Source organism: Hyperolius riggenbachi, chromosome 9 (assembly GCF_040937935.1).
Source record: "Hyperolius riggenbachi isolate aHypRig1 chromosome 9, aHypRig1.pri, whole genome shotgun sequence".
NCBI classification, from domain to species: Eukaryota; Metazoa; Chordata; class Amphibia; order Anura; family Hyperoliidae; genus Hyperolius; species Hyperolius riggenbachi.
This window is the reverse complement of record NC_090654.1, coordinates 218,669,955-218,692,319: the sequence shown is the minus strand read 5'-3', so window position 1 is coordinate 218,692,319 and position 22,365 is coordinate 218,669,955. Positions and strand designations below refer to the sequence as shown.

The 22,365-nt window shown below is 44.2% G+C and overlaps 1 protein-coding gene across 1 annotated transcript in view; it reads left to right on the top strand.

Annotated features, from left to right (window-relative positions):
- CAPN3 (calpain 3) overlaps positions 1–22,365 on the top strand; it is a 196,813-nt gene that overhangs the window by 84,388 nt on the left and 90,060 nt on the right. The window contains exons 5-6 of the mRNA XM_068254017.1: positions 9,227–9,395; positions 22,150–22,281. Of these exons, the coding sequence (XP_068110118.1) occupies positions 9,227–9,395; positions 22,150–22,281 (301 nt within the window). The remainder of the gene's footprint in view (positions 1–9,226; positions 9,396–22,149; positions 22,282–22,365) is intronic.

The window sequence follows — 22,365 nt, the reverse complement described above, 5'->3', positions numbered from 1 at the left end:
ATAGTAAGGAGTAGAGGGAGGGAAGGAGAGGGAGGGCGGAATAGCGCTGCGGAGGGGGGCTTTGAGGAGCCCCCCCGCTAGGCAGTAGGCAGCGTTGGCAATCAGACCCCCCCCCAGCAGGACATCCCCCTAGTGGGGAATAAAGGGGGGAAGTCTGATTGCTCTGCCTCAAACCTGATCTGTGCTGCGGGCTGAAGAGCCCACCCAGCACAGATCAATGAAAATTCAGCCGGTCCTTATGTGGTTAATACCTCTAGATTGTAAGCCTTTCCTCTAGATTGTAAGCCTTTGGGCAGGGTCCTCCTCCTTTTGTGTCCTACCTGATCTTGCACCTCTATTACTGTGCACCCATGCTGTGCATCTGAGTGACCCTAACTTGCCTAATCTCCATGCTCCATCCAGTGACTGACTAAGCATTACCTGGTACTCATACTATGGTGTGTGATCTGGTTTTCTTGTATTCCTGTATTGTCATATTGCTGTATGCCACCCCTAAATATTGTCTGTAACCTAAATGAATGTTCAGCGCTGCGTAATATGTTGGCGCTTTATAAATACAATAAATAAATAAATAAATAAATAAAAGTTTTCAATCAAATAATTTGACTGAAAAAAAGTAAATCCAATAATAAAACAATAACCATTGTATCTCTTTTTCTGTAATATTGTGGTGCTTGAGTAGATTAATTTACTTAAAGATTCCGTGAAGTTTCCCCAGTATACCTCCCGAGGTTTCACTATCTCACTTGTTGTACTGTATGAAATGTATCTGGATGAATAACAGCGTAATATATAGGGTTATTTTGGAATGAGTAACATTAGATGACTCGTCAGTGTGATAGCACAGTTAGTAGCATGTATTTCGTCATAGCTTAGTCCCACTATCAATGTTGGCAGGATCAGAATGAAGCTTAACCACTTCCCGACCGCCTAACGCACAGAGGCGGCCGGGAAGTGGAGCCCTTAAGGACCGGCTCACCCACAGAGGCGGCGGTCCATTTAAGGGCATGGGCGGAGCGATCGCGTCATCCGTGACGCGATCCTCCGCCGGCGCCTGTCACCGCTCGCTCGCCGCAACATCCCGCCGGCTATACGAAAGCGCCGGCGGGATGTTAACCCCGCGATCGCCGCATACAAAGTGTATAATACACTTTGTAATGTTTACAAAGTGTATTATACAGGCTGCCTCCTGCCCTGGTGATCCCAGTGTCCGAGGGACCACCAGGGCAGGCTGCTGCCACCCTAGTCTGCACCCAAGCACACTGATTTCTCCCCCCCCTGCCCCAGATCGCCCACAGCACCCATCAGACCCCCCCCTGCCCACCCCCCAGACCCCTGTTTGCACCCAATCACCCCCCTAATCACCCATCAATCACTCCCTGTCACTATCTGTCAACGCTATTTTTTTTTATCCCCCCCCCTGCTCCCTGCCCCCTCCTGATCACCCCCCACCCCTCAAATTCTCCCCAGACCCCCCCCCCCCAGACCACCCCCCCTGTTTACTGTATGCATCTATCCCCCTGATCACCTGTCAATCACCTGTCAATCACCTGTCAATCACCCGTCAATCACCCGTCAATCACCCGTCAATCACCCCCTGTCACTGCCACCCATCAATCAGCCCCTAACCTGCCCCTTGCGGGCAATCTGATCACCCCCCCACACCAATAGATCGCCCACAGATCCGACATCAGATCACCTCCCAAATCCATTGTTTACATCTATTCTCTCCTCTAAACACCCACTAATTACCCATCAATCACCCATCAATCACCCCCTATCACCACCTGTCACTGTTACCTATCAGATCAGACCCTAATCTGCCCCTTGCGGGCACCCAATCACCCGCCTACACGCTCAGATTGCCCTCAGACCCCCCCTTATCAATTCGCCAGTGCATTAATTACATCTGTTTTTCCCTGTAATAACCCACTGATCACCTGTCAATCACCTGCCAATCACCTATCACCCATCAATCACCCCCTGTCACCCCCTGTCACTGCCACCCATCAATCAGCCCCTAACCTGCCCCTTGCGGGCAATCTGATCACCCACCCACACCATTAGATCGCCCGCAAACCCGCCGTCAGATTACCTCCCAAATGTATCGTTTACATCTGTTATCTTCTCTAAACACCCACTAATTACCCATCAATCACCCATCAATCACCCCCTATCACCACCTGTCACTGTTACCCATCAGATCAGACCCTAATCTGCCCCTTGCGGGCACCCAATCGCCCGCCTACACGCTCAGATTGCCCTCAGATCCCCCCTTATCAATTCGCCAGTGCAATATTTACATCTGTCCTTCCCTGTAATAACCCACTGATCACCTGTCAATCACCTGCCAATCACCTATCACCCATCAATCACCCCCTGTCTCTGCCACCCAACAATCAGCCCCTAACCTGCCCCTTGCGGGCAAACTGATCACCCACCCACACCAATAGATCGCCCGCAGATCCGACATCAGATCACCACCCAAGCGCAGTGTTTCCATCTATTCTCTCCTCTAAACACCCACTAATTACCCATCAATCACCCATCAATCACCCCCTATCACCACCTGTCACTGTTACCCATCAGATCAGACCCTAATCTGCCCCTTGCGGGCACCCAATCGCCCGCCTACACGCTCAGATTGCCCTCAGACCCCCCCTTATCAATTCGCCAGTGCAATATTTACATCTGTTCTCCCCTGTAATAACCCACTGATTACCTGTCAATCACCTATCAATCACCCATCAATCACCCCCTGTCACTGCCACCCATCAATCACCGCCTGTCACTGCCACCCATCAATCACCCGCTGTCACTGCCACCCATCAATCAGCCCCTAACCTGCCCCTTGCGGGCAAACTGATCACCCACCCACACCAATAGATCGCCCGCAGATCCGACATCAGATCACCACCCAAGCGCAGTGTTTCCATCTATTCTCTACCCTAAACACCCACTAATTACCCATCAATCACCCCCTGTCACTGCTACCTATCAGATTAGACCCTTATCTGCCCCTAGGGCACTCAATCACCCGCCCACACCCTCAGAATGCCCTCAGACCCCAGCCCTGATCACCTCGCCAGTGCATTGCTTGCATCTATTCCCCCCTCTAATCACACCTTGAGACACCCATCAATCACCTCCTGTCACCCCCTAGCACACCTACCCATCAGATCAGGCCCCAATTTGCCCCGTGTGGGCTCCTGATCACTCGGCCAAACCCTCAGACCCCCTTCCGATCACCTCCCCAGTGCATTGATTGCATCTATTTTCCCCTCTAACCACCCCCTGAGACACCCATCAATCACCTCCTGTCACCCCCCTAGCACTCCTATCCATCAGATCAGGCCCAATACAACCTGTGATCTAAAAGGCCACCCTGCTTATGACCGGTTCCACAAAATTCGCCCCCTCATAGACCACCTGTCATCAAAATTTGCAGATGCTTATACCCCTGAACAGTCATTTTGAGACATTTGGTTTCCAGACTACTCACGGTTTTGGGCCTGTAAAATGCCAGGGCGGTATAGGAACCCCACAAGTGACCCCATTTTAGAAAAAAAAGACACCCCAAGGTATTCTGTTAGGTGTATGACGAGTTCATAGAAGATTTTATTTTTTGTCAAAAGTTAGCGGAAATTAATTTTTATTGTTTTTTTTTCACAAAGTGTCATTTTTCACTAACTTGTGACAAAAAATAAAATCTTCTATGAACTCGCCATACACCTAACGGAATACCTTGGGGTGTCTTCTTTCTAAAATGGGGTCACTTGTGGGGTTCCTATACTGCCCTGGCATTTTAGGGGCCCTAAACCGCGAGGAGTAGTCTAGAAAACAAATGCTTCAAAATGACCTGTGAATAGGATGTTGGGCCCCTTAGCGCACCTAGGCTGAAAAAAAGTGTCACACATGTGGTACCGCCGTACTCAGGAAAAGTAGTATAATGTGTTTTGGGGTGTATTTTTACACATACCCATGCTGGGTGGGAGAAATTTCTATGTAAATGGACAATTGTGTGTAAAAAAATCAAACAATTGTCATTTACAGAGATATTTCTCCCACTTAGCATGGGTATGTGTAAAAATACACCCCAAAACGCATTATACTACTTCTCCTGAGTACAGCGGTACCACATGTGTGGCACTTTTTTTACACCCTAAGTACGCTAAGGGGCCCAAAGTCCAATGAGTACCTTTAGGATTTCACAGGTCATTTTGCGACATTTGGTTTCAAGACTACTCCTCACGGTTTAGGGCCCCTAAAATGCCAGGGCAGTATAGGAACCCCACAAATGACCCCATTTTAGAAAGAAGACACCCCAAGGTATTCCGTTAGGAGTATGGTGAGTTCATAGAAGTTTTTATTTTTTGTCACAAGTTAGCGGAAAATGACACTTTGTGAAAAAAAACTATTAAAATCAATTTCCGCTAACTTGTGACAAAAAAATAAAAACTTCTATGAACTCACCATACTCCTAACGGAATACCTTGGGGTGTCTTCTTTCTAAAATGGGGTCATTAGTGGGGTTCCTATACTGCCCTGGCATTTTAGGGGCCCTAAACCGTGAGGAGTAGTCTTGAAACAAAAATGACCTGTGAAATCCTAAAGGTACTCATTGGACTTTATGCCCCTTAGTGCAGTTAGGGTGCAAAAAAGTGCCACACATGTGGTATCGCCGTACTCGGGAGAAGTAGTACAATGTGTTTTGGGGTGTATTTTTACACATACCCATGCTGGGTGGGAGAAATACCTCTGTAAATGACAATCTTTTGATTTTTTTACACACAATTGTCCATTTACAGAGGTATTGCTCCCACCCAGCATGGGTATGTGTAAAAATACACCTCAAAACACATTGTACTACTTCTCCCGAGTATGGCGATACCACATGTGTGGCACTTTTTTGCACCCTAACTGCGCTAAAGGGCCCAAAGTCCAATGAGTACCTTTAGGATTTCACAGGTCATTTTGAGAAATTTCGTTTCAAGACTACTCCTCACGGTTTAGGGCCCCTAAAATGCCAGGGCAGTATAGGAACCCCACAAATGACCCCATTTTAGAAAGAAGACACCCCAAGGTATTCCGTTAGGAGTATGGTGAGTTCATAGAAGATTTTATTTTTTGTCAAAAGTTAGCGGAAATTGATTTTAATTGTGTTTTTTCACAAAGTGTCATTTTCCGCTAACTTGTGACAAAAAATAAAATCTTCTATGAACTCGCCATACTACTAACGGAATACCTTGGGGTGTCTTCTTTCTAAAATGGGGTCATTTGTGGGGTTCCTATACTGCCCTGGCATTTTAGGGGCCCTAAACCGTGAGGAGTAGTCTTGAAACGAAATTTCTCAAAATGACCTGTGAAATCCTAAAGGTACTCATTGGACTTTGGGCCCTTTAGCGCAGTTAGGGTGCAAAAAAGTGCCACACATGTGGTATCGCCGTACTCAGGAGAAGTAGTATAATGTGTTTTGTGGTGTATTTTTACACATACCCATGCTGAGTGGGAGAAATATCTCTGTAAATGGACAATTGTGTGTAAAAAAAATTAACAAATTGTCATTTACAGAGATATTTCTCCCACCCAGCATGGGTATGTGTAAAAATACACCCCAAAACACATTATACTACTTCTCCTGAGTACGGCAATACCACATGTGTGGCACTTTTTTGCAGCCTAACTGCGCTAAGGGGTCCAAAGTCCAATGAGCACCTTTAGGCTTTACAGGGGTGCTTACAATTTAGCACCCACCAAAATGTCAGGACAGTAAACACACCCCACAAATGATCCCATTTTGGAAAGTAGACCCTTCAAGGTATTCAGAGAGGGGCATGGTGAGTCCGTGGCAGATTTCATTTTTTTTTGTCGCAAGTTAGAAGAAATGGAAACTTTTTTTTTTTTTTTTTTTTTCTCACAAAGTGTCATTTTCCGCTTACTTGTGACAAAAAAATAATATCTTCTATGAACTCACTATGCCTCTCAGTGAATACTTTGGGATGTCTTCTTTCCAAAATGGGGTCATTTGGGGGGTATTTATACTATCCTGGAATTCTAGCCCCTCATGAAACATGACAGGGGGTCAGAAAAGTCAGAGATGCTTGAAAATGGGAAAATTCACTTTTTGCACCATAGTTTGTAAACGCTATAACTTTTACCCAAACCAATAAATATACACTGAATGGGTTTTTTTTTTATCAAAAACATGTTTGTCCACATTTTTCGCGCTGCATGTATACAGAAATTTTACTTTATTTGAAAAATGTCAGCACAGAAAGTTAAAAAAATCATTTTTTTGCCAAAATTCATGTCTTTTTTGATGAATATAATAAAAAGTAAAAATCGCAGGAGCAATCAAATAGCCCCAAAAGAAAGCTGTATTAGTGACAAGAAAAGGAGCCAAAATTCATTTAGGTGGTAGGTTGTATGAGCGAGCAATAAACCGTGAAAGCTGCAGTGGTCTGAATGGAAAAAAAGTGGCCGGTCCTTAAGGGGTAGAAAGCCCTAGGTCCTCAAGTGGTTAATGCTAATGACTTTGTGTCTGAGGCTATGGAGTTATCTTCTTAAAAAAAAATTCTAAATATTAAGAGGGTGTTTTATGCTTAATTTTTCTGACAAAAGTGGAAGAGAAAATATTTCAAATATATCCCCAATTAATGTAGAGATATTATTGCACTTTTAGCACTTTCCACAGTTGAATGCTAGTATGGGGCAATCTAAGTAACCTATGGGGCTGGGGGGGGAGCATTATGGTGGGTAGCAGCGGCGGAGGGGGGCTAGGTACCATGCAGCAACCTCCTCACAAGATATTAGAGGAGCAGAGGAAAACAAGAACAAAAGTTAGAAGAATTTAATGAATAGGACAGCAGAAGATCAAAAAAGAAGAAATAATGTTTTTTTAGATGAAAATGAAGGACATATACAGAAGAATCAAGATCGTTTGAACAAAGAAGAAAGAAGTATACAGAGCTGAAAAAAAAGATTGATACAGATGATAAAAGATATTCATTTTTAATGTTTTTATTTCAAATAAAGATTTTACGCAACTACTTTACTATGACAAAGGTACGCAAAAATGTCCCTCTTTACCAAATTTACCTGGTAATGAGCAAATATCGGGGGGCCCCCTTTATCACATTCTATCATAAACCCCTCACCTTTCCACCCAGCAGAGATGAGGATGAGCCCTTTAAGAGGGAAGGATGGCTTTTAAGCTTGATGGACCTTTTGGGTTGCTATTGCTCAGGGGACTCTGCTATCGCCGGATTATATCAGTCTCTGTAGGGCAGTGGTTCCCAACCTTTTTGGAGTCGTGATACATCAAACCAAACGTTCAGATTTCCGTGACACGTAGACTAAATGCATGTAATGAGAGACAGCGTTTTCCCACTAAATGCACATAAGAGACAGCGTTTCACCAGTAAATGCAGGTAATGACAGACAGCCTTTCACCAGTAAATGCACGTAATGAGAGGCAGCGTTTCCCCAGCAAATGCATAATAAGAGACAGCTTTTCACCAGTAAATGCACATAATAAGAGACAGCTTTTCACCAGTTAATGCACATAAGAGACAGCTTTTCACCAGTAAATGCACATAATAAGAGACAGCTTTTCACCAGTAAATGTACATAATAAGAGACATCTTTTCACCAGTAAATGCACATAATAAGAGACAGCTTTTCACCAGTAAATGTACATAATAAGAGTCCTCTTTTCATCAGTAAATGCACATAATGACAAACAGCCAGTTGTCCCCAGTATATGTAGCCAGGGATATATGTGCCCAGTATATGTAGCCAGGGGTATGTGCCCAGTATATGTAGCCAGAGGTATATGTGCCCAGTATATGTAGCCAGGGGTATATGTGCCCAGTATATGTAGCCAGGGGTATATGTGCCCAGGATATGTAGCTAGGGGTATATGTCCCCAGTATATGTAGCCATGGGATATATGTGCCCAGTATATGTAGCCAGAGGTATATGTGCCCAGTATATGTAGCCAGGGGTATATGTGCCCAGTATATGTAGCCAGGGGTATATGTGCCCAGTATATGTAGCCAGAGGTATATGTGCCCAGTATATGTAGCCAGAGGTATATGTGCCCAGTATATGTAGCCAGGGATATATGTGCCCAGTATATGTAGCCAGGGGTATATGTCCCCAGTATATGTAGGCAGGTGTATATGTCCCCAGTATATGTAGGCAGGTGTATATGTCCCCAGTATATGTCCCCAGTATATGTAGCCAGAGGTATATGTGCCCAGTATATGTAGCCAGGGATATATGTTCCCAGTATATGTAGCCAGGGGTATATGTCCCCAGTATATGTAGGCAGTTGTATATGTACCCAGTATATGTAGCCAGGGGTATATGTGCCCAGTATATGTAGGCAGGGGTATATGTGCCCAGTATATGTAGGCAGGGGTATATGTCCCCAGTATATGTAGCCAGGGTGTATATGTGCCCAGTATATGTAGGCAGGAGTATATGTCCCCAGTATATGTAGGCAGGTGTATATGTCCCCGGTATATGTGCCCAGTATATGTAGCCAGGGATATATGTGCCCAGTATATGTAGCCAGGTGCCCCCCCCCCCCCCCCCCGCAGGAGGAGAGAGCGAGGGAAGGAGAGCGGCACCTCAGGGTGCTCTCCCTCCCTCGCTCTCTCCTCCGGAACGAAGTGTGGTGGCTGGCAGAGGGGCGGAACTTACCTTCCATGTCCCGTCTCGTCTCGTCGCTGGCGCGGGATGATTTGCCACTACTCTGGCCTGATCCAGACCAGAGCAGCGGCTGCAGAACCAGAACTTCCGGCCGGCGCTTGGAGCGACATGGAAGGTAAGTCCCGCCCGCTGCCAAGCGCCGCCACACTTAGTATCGGAGGGGAGAGAGAGGGAGGCAGAGCACCCTAAGGTGAGAGAAGGGGGGGAGATGGCCCCCTTCTCCACCGCTGCCCACAGCTCTCCCTCCACTACGCTGCTCCCCTCCGAGAGAGCCGCGACACATACCAGAAGCTGCCGCGACACATGTATGTGTCGCGGCACATGGGTTGGGAACCACTGCTGTAGGGCTTAGGGGATCGTTGGGCTTCAGAGAGGAGTTCAGTGCTCTTGCACATATTGTAGCTATATACTCAAAGTTTCACATTTCACTCTAAATACATATAAATTCAATATTAATATATAACATTATATTTATACTGTTTTCATGTAAGGTGTTCATCTCTTACAGGTTACATGGATCTTACGAGGCACTTAAGGGTGGAAACACTACAGAAGCCATGGAGGACTTCACAGGTGGAGTTACGGAATTCTATGAAATTAAGGATGCACCGAAAGACTTGTTCAAAATCATGAAAAAAGCTTTTGAAAGGGGCTCACTGATTGGATGCTCAATCGATGTAAGTGTAAGGAAATAAGGTATCTCTACTGGGTTTGAGGGTAATATTATCATCCAATGAATAATAATAATAATAATTATTATTATTATTATTATTATTATTATTATTATTATTATTATTATTATTATTATCAATTTATGTATTGCTATGGTTTCCATTTAATAATTCATTTCACTAACTGTCCCTCAGAGGAGTTCACTGTCTAATGTAGCAATTATAGTCCAGGGTCAAAAAAGAGAGGAAGCAAGTTCATTTATTAAAGTGGTATAACATTCAGCATTTCCTCTTTGTTTTAAAAGATTCTTTACAGCATAAAATCTACTAATGCAAAAACAATTGTAGCAGAACAGCATTCAAACAATTAAACACAGCACTTTGTTATTCATTGAAAAGCTTCTTACTTCAGTGGAAAGCTTCTGGCCTCATCCGAAGAGGTGATAACATCATCTTTTGTTTACATTCCTTTGTCAGCTACATTTAGTAAACATTAGCAAATGGCCAAAACTAAGCTGTACTGAGCTGAGAAGTGATCACTAGATAGATTTTAATATATAAATACAGCAGCTATGCAATAAAATGCAATGTCAGCTTTCAGAGCAGATAAACTGCACTTTGGGAATTTGTCATTTGTAAACAAACAATACTACTTGTGCACAAAAACAAACATGATAACTGTATGGGTAATAAAAAGTAGGAATATACATATTTATTGAATGTTATGTCAGAGTTTTATCCCACTTTAAGATGTTTTGGGGTTGTTGGAGGAAACCCAGAATGCCCGGAGGAAACCCACACAAATGTGGCGAGAATATACAATCTGAGCTCCTCATGGAGCACAGTATGACGTCTCAAGTAGGTCAGGGACTTCATTGGTCACAATTTCTGTGAAAGTTGGAGACTGGCACTGAGCCAACACTCTGAATACTGAAGGCTCAACGTTCAATATGAGCTGAGCTATGATCCAGCTAATCTCTGCTGGCTTCTCTCCCAATTACACACTGACGAAATGGGAAAGCTTCTCACAGTCCTATTATGGTGTCCTCACTTTACCTCTTCCCATCGTACAAATGTTACTAGAATGTTAGAATGTTCCTAGAATGTTCCTTGGAGAATCACCAACCCACAGAAAATATCTGTGAAGCCAGAAAATAGAAGAATACTGCAGACCTGAACTTCCTCTCGGCTCTAAAAGATACGCAACAGCATAATAACCTTTAAAAAAAAAATTCTTTGTTACAGCTGATACAAATCCTGCGGTAAATCTGCAGTGTGTCTACTTCCTGCTTTCATGGAAGCAGACACAGGGTTAACATCCTGTGTTTACAAATTAGCTGCTCTGTCGAGGTAGCCAGCACAGCTGAGAGATCAAATTACATTTGTTATTAGTCACAGATGAGGGGGAATTAGACAGCCTAAACTCTCTAAATACATACAGGGCGCATTTCTCTATGTTTTCCTTCTGTCTTGTGCAAGAGTTCAGGTCCCCTTTAAACAGGTCAAACTGACTACTGCATAGTTCTACATACACATGCCAAGCAATCAGCATTGTAACAGATTACATCATTTATTATTATTATTTTTTATCATTTTAGTATTTATTTAGTGCCAAAATCTTCCGCAGCGCTGTACAGAGTATATATTGTCTTGCCACTTAACTGTCCCTCAGAGGGGCTCATAACCTAATCCCTACCATAGTCGTATGTCTATATATGTATCCTGTAGTGTATGTATCATAGTCTAGGGCCAATCTTAGGGGGAAGCCAATTAACTTTATCTGTATGTTTTTGGGATGTGGGAGGAAACCGGAGTGCCCGGAGGAAACCGACGCAGACACGGTGAGAATATGCAAACTCCGTGAACTGGGGACCCAGCGCTGCAAGGGGAGAGAGCTAACCACTACGCCACCGTGCTGCCCTATTATTATAGAATTACTAGTGCATCGTTTTACTAGGAGTCTCATGGACATCTCTAGCACAGAGTGCTTCTGTTATTCTGCAGAGATTTTCCACAACTAAATGAGTATCTCTGTTTGGCTGAACTAATTAGCCAGAGTACAAAATCACTGGAGAAAATGCAGATTTTGCAGCAATGAAAGTTTCAGCAGCTTTGTTATCTAAACGGGTAGATATGATTTTCTGCTTTAATCAGCTCCATTCTGCATACAACAAGACAAAGCATACGTGGGGATAAAGAAGAGCATGACATTTACATATTACAGGCAAGAAAAGGGGGAAACAGATTAAAGGCAAGAAGAAATTGAATATTTAGGCAAGATACACTCATAAGTCAGATAAGGTATATTGGAAGTTTGAGATAGCAGCTGATTTTGCGTTATGGTCGTAAAGTGAATAGACCAGTCATCTACCCAGATGATTAGTCATACAATAAGCATACTGTACATCACTACAAAGCTAAAGTAAAGAAATTCAGCAATATAAACTCCTAAAAAAGCTAGCCACCCCTACTGGCAGATTCAGAGGAGGGGAAGACAGGTGAAGGTGAGAGGAGGAGACTAAAGGTGGCCACTAATGGCCACTTTTTCATCCAATCTTATCTTTTCTATGTAATACAGTATAAGGTAACTGCCTAAATTATCCATTCAATATATTCATTCAATTTACCCTTATACTACGTAGATTTGGTAAGAGTGGATGAAAACGATTGGATCATTAGTGGCTGCCTTATGGGAGATGGGGGGGGGGGGGGGGAGGGAGTGTATAACGGAACTGCCATAGATACCAGAAAAGCACGTGTTATCATCATAAGACAGGGGTCTACGTTTGGAGGGCATTTAATATATAAGTGTTAGAGTGGGTCCACACTTGTTTTAAAAACGTATCCGTGGCTCAGCTTTTTGGCCTGGATGAAAAACGGAGCCACGGATACCAATGTTAAAAATAGCAGCCTTCTTCACTTAAAAAAAAATGGATCCAGCTGCATTCATGGGGATCCGTTTTAAAAACCTGAACTGACGGTCTGGATTTGCAGCATTTTCCCGGACAGTGATCGTTGACGCATACACGGAGGGGTAGTGAAGGGCAATGTATAAACGAATCCCTCTCTACACAGGCAGTTTTGGACACAGAAACGGATCCGTGTCACAGCCTGTGGATGGGGAGGGGGTTGCCATGCTGGAGTGGGTAGCAGCGGTCGGCGCGGAGGGGGGTTGCCCCCCCTCCCTCACCTGGGTCCCCCATCCCTGCTCCCCCTACAGCTGTTTGTGCAAAATTTTTTAAAATGTACAGTATACGGGGAGCTTACCTTCGCTCCACATCCTCCCCTCGCCGTGTCACTTCCTGCACTGTCGCCCTACGAAGAGGTCGGCACTGCAGGAAGTCAAGCGGCGAGAGGAGGAAGGAGGTAAGTCTCCGCTCGCTGCCGCTATACATTTTAACAAGTTTTGCGCTAGTAGCTGGAGGGGAAGCGAGGACGGGGAACCCAGGTGAGGGAGGGGGGCGACCCACCTCTCCACTGCCTGCTAACCCCCCCTGCGGGCTCTGTCCTGGCTGCTACCCCCTCCAGCATGGCGGCCCCCTCTCCCCCCACCGCTGGGCATACGTTTCCACGGACTTGAAACGTATGCTGCAGAAAGCATTTTTAGGAAAAAACAGGTGGAAGAAATAAAAAGTTTAGAAAAACTGATCCATTTGAAACAGATTCAATCCTGAATGGACAAGTGTGGACCTAAGCCTAACAAGTGAAGTTTGATCACCTTGTATTCATTGTAGACTTGGAAAGGTCTTTTCTGCCCAGGCAGCTCATGTGAATACAAACTAAACTGTCATTGCTAATAGTGATAATTTCCGCAAGTTCCTTGATCAGGTATCATTTTTCAAAGCACAGTCTAATCAAAGTGGGATGTGTATGTTTCCACAAGATTGAGTAGATTAGATTTCCATATAAAATGCGTTCATTAGATATCCATGTCAGAGGGTGGTATATACATTTATGCACAAATTAATAGTAAAAGCCAGCATCGAAATAAGATGTATAATGTGAATGGGGGCCGGTACGGGGTGCATAAGGTGAGTAGGGGGCTAGTACAGGATGTATAAAGTGAATAAGAGCCATAATAGAACTTATGTGAGAGGGGGCCAGTGCAGGATATATAATGTGATTGGAACTTAGAGCAATCATGGTGTTCAGAGTTAATTTATTGACAGAATTGATGTTAGAATGTTACTTTTCTAGCATTAAAGCCATGGCTCAATCGATCCCATACTGTTTAATTGCAGTGATGCAGTGTTGTAGTGATGCGGGGAAATGGGGGGTAACATCAGATTTGCTATCTGTATTTAAGCTCCTGATTACATTCCCTCAATCTGCAGGACCCACTTCTGCTATAATTGTACACAATAAAGACGTTTTTTCCTGCTTTGAAAGTTGTCACTCATCTGCAAAGACCATGGTAGGGTATGCACTAAACTGCGTTAAGCAAAATTACGCACGTAAAGTCTTCTGCATGATGAGTAGCGCATAATGTATTGCATCATACTCTGCTCATTGTGCAGTAAGACACGTAATTATGCTTAGCGCAGTTTATGTGCACCCTATAGTGCCTTCAGAGTAACTTCTTTGCCAGGACACCCTTGCCAATCAACCATGTCATTTAACACATGTTATGTCAGTATGTAATGTGACATGTCTGGTTTAAATTTAACTGCCCTCTTCTACTTAGAAAAAGCTGAACTGTAGGGTATGGCCATTGACTCTGCTGTAAGCTATTTATATATCACTAACATTTTTGGGTGGACATTCACTAAGATCTTAAAGAGAACCCGAGGTTGGTTTTTGCAATCAATATTTGGACAGAGAGGCACATTCTGCATACTATCACCAGCCTCTATGTCCTTATAGTGTGCCTCCTGGCTCTGCTGTCCCCCCTTATAACCGCCAGGCTAGCGACACACAAGTCTGACTCCCATATTTTTTACAAGAACTGGGAAGAGTGGGCATAAGAGGACTGTCAATACCGGTGCATAGTTTGAAAGTCAGATTGGTCTCAATTCTAGCTTATCAGAAGTTTTTCTTCATATGGGTTTAATTGGATGTCAAAGTTGGCTAGACACCCTTGGATCTCCAAATCTCTACATCAAAGAGGTAACAATTGAACACTGATTACTTAGCTATTACATGGCAGTTTAGGTCTTTGTTTGCATATTTACCCACCTCATCTCTAGAGGTACCGATGGGCACATTAGTAAGGGATACCACTGTAGAGATAAATGAAGATGTATTTCAGATAATGAACATTAAACAGACACCTTCTACAAGTACAGGAGCAGTGTCTCTCTAGCTACAGTGTAACAGTATAACAACATATGTATGAATAACTAACTAAACTCTTTAATGTAGTCAGGACCATAACTGCAGGGGAGCAGCCCCTGTAACCGCAGAGCTGTAAGGGGGCCTCAACTACTATTTCACTGCCTCTGATAAAGGAGCCCATGATTCAGATCAGGTGTTTTTGTTGCTATACTTCTTATGGGTGTGAACAGGGCAGCCATCAGGGGGGACAACTGACACTGCAGTGAGGGGCCCACGGCTTCTGGGGGCCCTGGGCCCCCCCAAAGCGCTGGAAGGGCCGCATGTGCTGGCTGCAGGCCTGTGGCACACTAACCAGCACACCGTGTTCCAGCAGTGAGAGAAGAGTGACATCAGCGCTTGAACGTGGGGAGCAGATGAGTGAGCCCGCTACAGCGGACTTTCTATACTGGGGCACCACCTATATCTGGCTACAGGCTACCTATACTGGGGCACCACCTATACCTAGCTACCTATACTGGGGCTGTCGACCACCTATACCTAGCTACCTATACTGGGGCACCACCTATACTTGGTTACCTTTACTGAGGGCACCACCTGTACCTGGCTACCTATACTGGGGCACCACCTATAATTGGCTACTTATACTGGGGTGCCTCTAGCTTACTACCTATACTGGGGGCACCTGTACCTGGCTAACTTATACTGGTGCAACAACCATAACAGGCTACCTATACTGGGGGCAACTATACCATGCTACCTATACCAGGGCACCACCTATAGTTGAATACCTTTACTGGGGCAATTGTATCTTGCTGGCCTATACTGGGACACCAGCTATACCAGGCTACCTATACTGGGGGCATCTACACCAGGCTACCTATACTGGGGCACCACCTATAGCTGGCTACTTATACCTGGGGAACCTATACCTGGCTACCTATACTGGGGGCACCTATGCTTGGATACCTATACCGGGGGCACCTTTACCTGGCTAGGGCAGGGGGATGAGCTGAGACAGAAGGGGACAAGAGGCAACACAGGGGGATAAAAGAGGCACAGGGGGAACAGATGCGGACAAAAAAGGCACAGGGTGAAAAGAGATGAGATGGGAACATGAGGTCACACAGAGGGACACAAAAGAGGCACAAAGTGAGGTGAAACAGAGGGGGACAAAATAGGCACAGGAAGAAAAGAGGGGGACAAAAGAGAACGGATAAAGGATGAGAACGGACCTACAAGTCCCTATCTCATTTGTTAAACAGGGACTACCTGTATTTTGCTAGTATTTGGCTTGACCCACAACATGCCATGGTCACGCCCACTTTTTGCCACACGACGCTGTGCATTCCACTTTCTTCAGTGTCATAGCCATGCACATTTTTCGCCACAGCGCACTTTGCGCACGGACATGGGGGTGGGATGGCTAGTGGGCGGGAACAGCAACCAGTAGGTGGGCCCAGGAAGGGGGGGCCCAGGCCTGATGATGTGTAAGGGGCCTCAAAATTTCTGATGGCGGCCCTGGGTGTGAATAACATGATGATGGGACCCCAGGCTGTGAGATGGGCCCCCAGGCTGAGAGAGTCACCAGGGGAAGGCAAGGGAAAGGGTTTGAGCATTGGGAGGGCCCCATCAAAGTTTTGCTGGGGGTCCATGATTGCTAGCTATGCCCTTGAATGAGGCCCCTGCAAGGGTTACAGCTGCAGGGGAGCCCCATGGGGCAGAAGTTTCTTTTGCCTGTCCTGAGAGACTGATAAATAAGGGCAGGAAGAGAAAAAACTTTCTGCTCTCTGCACAATTGTTCTAATGACTGCAGCTGCTCAGCCACTGATAAGGAAAATGCGTACAGTCAGGGGCGCCTCTAGCCATTTTTTCACTCCAGGCGAGAAAACCTGTGGCACCACCGATCGTAAGGAGGCACAGGGAGACAAAGGGGGACAGACAGAGCCACAGGGAGGCAGAAGAAGGCACAAAAGGGCACAGAGAAAGGTGCAGGGGACAGAGGTGGCACATAGAGACAGAATGAGGCACAAAGGGAGACAGCAGGGAGGCACAGGAGGACAGAACGAGGCAGAGTGGGACTGAGGGAGGAACAGGGGTTCAAAGGTAGCACAAGTGGACATAAGGAGAAACATGGGGGCAGAAGGAGGCACAAAGGGGCACAGAAGGAGGCAGAGGTGGCACAGAGGAACTGAAGGAGGCACATGGAGACAGGAGGTACAAAGGGACAGAAGGAGACACAAGGGGGAAAAAAGGATGCACAAGGCACAGAGGGACACCACGGCAGCTGCCTGCATCTTACGCTAAGCAGATGCAGCAGAACCAAGTAATTGAACACCCATGGGACGGGACTTAGTCAGGGTGTCGGTGCTTAATCCAGAAACATGGCGCCCCCAGGACCAATGACACTCCAGGCAATAGCCTGTACTGCCTGTGCCAAAAAGCGCCCCTGAGTACAGTGCTTGACTGCTGTCTGTTTTTATCTGCATGGGGCAAACACATTCAAGTGTGCACTAGCCAACTGAATAACATTGGATCTCAGTTTACCTGTGCAGAAAGCGAGGAGGGGGGGGGGGGGCATCCAAAGTTTTGCAGGGAGGCCCAGTGATTTCTAGTTCCTCCCCTGTCCTGAATGTAGTGCTTTGTTTCTGTTTTTATACCTGTTCAAACAATATTAAATAAAGTAGCAATATTCACATTTGAATTGGTGAAATATATTTTACTGATTCTGTGTGTATTTTGCAGGTAATGCGATATCTGATTCAGTCTGCTGTCATTATCAGCATGCAGTCTTGTAGTGCTATTCATCCATACTAATGCACAGAAAAATATTCTTACTATTATTGCACATCAATACTGTATATTGCTGACACGTTTTCCAAAGAGCTTAGAAAACACGGCTCTTGAGACCACCAATTAATGGGGTGATAACAAATGTTTAGTGCTAGCAGCTGTCCATAGACTAAAGGATTCTGGGAGTTATTATTTTTGGTTTCTGGGCAACATTACTAAGGGCAATGACACCTGCTCCTAGTAATCTTCTCACACCACAAGTGTTTTATGGTACAGCTGGAATGTGTACCCTCAGTCATATTACACAGTATATAAGCAGTGATCTCCAGGCTGCATACATTGTATATGTTGAGTTAATCGGCAATCCTATTCATTAAGAACAGGAACACAATCCATCTGCCATTAATATTTTTATCTTTTAAAGTATTTGCAAATGTTGGACCTTAATAAAAAGTTACCAATCAAAAGAGTGATTCTGGACCTTGGCACAGTGTGACCAGAAATCCAGCCACCAACTATAGGTTTTGTGACTCACAGCAGTCTGACTTATGCCACATTAGCAACTTTTTTTTTGCAGAAGTTTGTAGATAGCTACAAGTCTATGCATCTACAACTTGATATAGCTAATAGTGTTGCTGTTTGGCTTTGGACTCTAAAGTATTTCAACCATGGCTGGATCTGTACATTCTAACACCCAATGCCCACAGTCAACAGTAGTAGCAGAAGTGCCAAGAGTGGTAGTAGTAATTGTGGTGGTACTGTCAGTAGTAGTACAGGAGTTAGCGGTGGCAATAGTTGTAGAAATAGCATTGATAGCAGTAGTAACACCAGCAGTTTTGGCAGTGGTGGAAGTAGCATTAGTAGTTGAGGTGGTTGCTGATGACAGCAGTAGCAGCAGTAGTAATATATTTAGTGTTAGTAGTGGTGGGGGTGGTGATGGTAGTATAAGCTGCAGTGCCACTAGCAGCAGCAGTGTCAGTAGTACCAGGAGTGGTAGTAGTGATGTTGGTGGTAGTAGCAGTAGTAGTAGGGGTGTTGGTGGTGGTAATAGTAGTAGCGGTGGCAGTAGAAGTAAAAGTAGTATAGCTACAGTAACTACAGCAGTAGTAACCATGGTGGAAGTAGCAGTAGTAGTAGAGGTGGTGTGGGTGGTAGCAGTAGTAGCAGCAGTAGGAGTGGTGGTGATAGTATTAGCTGTTGTACAAACAATACCAGTAGTAGCAGTAGTGATAGTTGCAGTAGTTATTAGTGCCAGTAACACCACCAGCAGCAATGGAAGTAGCAATAGTAGTCATAGTAGTATTAGTCATAGTAGTAGCGGTGGTACATCAGTTTCCCCATGCCTCAAAAACAAATTGGTAGATCATAGGACTTTCCCATCCAAATTGGCTTTCAACATTAGACATTAGATTGTGAACCCGTCTGAAAGACAGAGAGTCAAGTGAATTGCTTCATGTTCTTTGTAAAGCCGTGTAAAAACTGTTTGCAAATTTAATGTATAACTAGATAAATAAAAAAAAATACTTTTGAATAAATATTACAAATATTTACAAACACAACAAACTCAAGAAAAAAATATTTTTGTTTTGAATAGAGTGAAAAGGGGTTAGAATGTCTTGCAAGATTTCATTGGCTACTGTTTGTATCCCATCTAAGAAATTATCTCACTTCCTGTTCTGGCAGGAAATACTGTGTAAATGTGAACTAAAATTGAGCATTTGAAAAACTTGGAGCACCCTATTTTCTTTAAGGAACACTATCGATTTACATATTTTTTTCAATTGAGATAGGAATTGTTTGGGAACTGTTGCTAAGTACTGGTGTATACATTTCACTAGCAACCTCTTTGTTTACTGTTATAAAAATACTTTCAAACTTTACTGACGCCAAAACTGACGAATGAGCCATGAAGTGAGGGGAAATTCCCCTCACACTTGATCAGTTAACCCTGTGTGTAACTCTGTGTGGGAGAGAGAAAGCTCCAAACACATGCAGCTTCTGTGTCCTGTGTTTCTGACTGAAGTGTCTGAAGAGAGCAGAGGAAACTTGTAATGAACATTAATTGTCACAGCTTTTCATACTGTTTTTGCTTTCTGAGAAAAATACTCTGTAGTCTGATATGCAACACTGGCTGTGCATTGAAGCAGACACCCCTTCTGCAATTGATTTATCCCAATATAGCTAAATCCTACACTCAATAAATTAAAGCTTTTGCCTCTGATATTTAACATGAAAAGTAGGGAAATGTTTACACAGCTACTTAGACATTATTTGTACATTGTCATTTTAGAACACTTGGGTATTGATAGTATTCCTTTAATTAAAAGACAAAGACTTATATAGTGCTTTTCTCCTGGCAGACTCAAAGCGCCAGAGCTGCAGCCACTAGGACGTGCTCTATAGGCAGTAGCAGTGTTAGGGAGACCTGCTGAATAGGTGCTGGCTTACTGAACAGGCAGAGCCAAGATTCGAACCCTGGTCTCCCGTGTCAGAGGCAGAGCCCTTAACCATTACACTATCCAGCTACTAAATACTAGACTTAATATCCTCATACATAGCAGTGCAGGGAATCTTAGTAAGTCAGTAGTTATCTGTCACTCCACAGGCCTCTCTCCCATCGTCTTGCTCTTCAGCTGGCTCCGCTTGCTTACATGTCTGTCTCCCATCAACACTTAAGTGAGAAGCCAGCCAGAGAGTGAGGGAGCTGGAAATGGAGGGTTATATAGTCTGTGGCATGACAGGAAAATATAAGCCATGCATACTACGCTTCTCTGTGTCACTCTGTATAATGGGGAAATAGTGTGTGTGTGTGTGTGTGTGTGTGTGTGTGTGTGTGTGTGTGTGTGTGTGTGTGTGTGTGTGTGTGTGTGTGTGTGTGTGTGTGTGTGTGTGTGTGTGTGTGTGTGTGTGTGTGTGTGTGTGTGTGTGTGTGTGTGTGTGTGTGTGTGTGTGTGTGTGTGTGTGTGTGTGTGTGTGTGTGTGTGTGTGAGGGGGGCGGGAGACATGTGGGAAAAATGAAAATACTTGTTGTTGCCATAGGAGACATAGCAGTATTTGAGGCCCATGGGAATACTTGAAGGGACACATAGCAAAAAATGGGAATACTTGTGGTTTGATACGGATGTTAATTATGGTGGGTGGGGGTACAAATGGTTACAGTTCTTTTTTGGGTGAATGGGCCTGATTCATTATAGCAGGGCGAGCTTAATGACAACAGCGCAAGCTAAATACAGGGCTGCATGCTATGCGAGGCAGTGCTGCGTAGCATGCGCTCCTAAATTACCTGCGCCTGTTACTATTTTGCGTCCGCTCCTTGCACATACCGCGAGATGTGAAGTATTGCGACTGCAATATTTCACTAGCATGGCCGCTGCTACCACATTACTTAATGTAGTAGCGGCCACACTAGTGAAGTATCACGGTCGCAATACTTCCCCTCTCTTGGTACATGCAAGGAACAGCCGTAAAATAGTAACGGACGCAGGTAATTTAGGAGCACGCGCTACGCAGCACTAACACGCCTAGCAAGCAGCTCCGTATTTAACTTGCGCTGGTGTCATAAAGCTTGTGCTGCTATAGCAGCACAGCTTAATGAATCAGGCCCAATAGTGAATCTACTCTTTTTCCAACTTAAAAGGGTCCAGTCAGGGATCAACTTACAGTGAAGGCCAACTTTGGTTCAGGTATACTGTATGTTCTATATAAATCTTTTTTTCACAGAATGGAAAAAGTCAGAATTCACAAGTAAATAATGTTGTCAATCATTTCCTATCCTCAGGGCGAACAGGTTTTCTATGTGTCGTATGGATAATGAATAGAACATTAGTAGCAAAGAAAAGGATCTCTTATTTTTATTTTCAGTTATATAGCTTTTTTTTTATAACATTGCATCATTCTGTTATATTTGCAGTTTACAAACCACACTCTGTATTTTAAACTATAAAACAGAGCAGAGCTAATGAACCTTTGAACCTCCCTACAGTAAAACCTTATCTCAAGCTGTCTTTCACTGTTTCTTAGTTGTTTAAAGAGGAACTCCAGTGAAAATAATGTAGTAAAAAAAAGTGCTTGATTTTTACAATAATTATGTATAAATGATTTAGTCAGTGTTTGCTCATTGTAAAATCTTTCCTCTCCCAGATTCACATTCTGACATGTATTACATGGTGACATTGTTACTGTGGGCAAGTTATGTAGCTGTTTCTAGCTGCTCTGGCTGTTACAGACAGCTTTAAACAGCCATTTCCTGTCTGTGAACATTGTTACATTGTGGCAGTTTGCCCAGAGTACCGCGGTATTCAGAGCCTCTTGTGGGAGGGGTTTCAGCACAAAATTAGTCACACAGCGCCCCCTGATGGTCTGTTTGTGAAAATCATTCTATTTATCATGTAAAAGGGGGTATCAGCTATTGATTGGGATAAAGTTCAATTCTTGGTTGGAGTTTCTCTTTAAGTGCTTCAGAAAACAGGACTGTCTTCAACCCAAGTGGAGTTGAAGAGCTCAGAGAAGCTCTTTTGCATAAATAACACCAGAGGTATTTAGATATGTCTACTGCAGTTATTCAGGCACCAGCTGTGATTACTGTGTTGATTATTCAAGATGTATTGGTTTTCATTTCTTTGGCTATTGTCTTGTAGACATACAGTAAGTTACTGCAGCATGCTTTAACCTATGTGCTTTCTGTTGCTGATGCTAGGAAGTAGATGGGCTTTCGTATGGGATTAGTCCCCCTGCTGATATGGGTGAATCATTAAAGCGAATGGTACAGAATGTGGGGGACACAAGTCCTGGTGTAGATGGAAAAGACTTGGGGCCAAAGCCATCTGTGGTTCGTATATCTCATGCATGGCATGGCGGCTCTATGCGTCTGGCAAGTCAGTGTGTGATATGATCTGCATTACACAGCATTCAT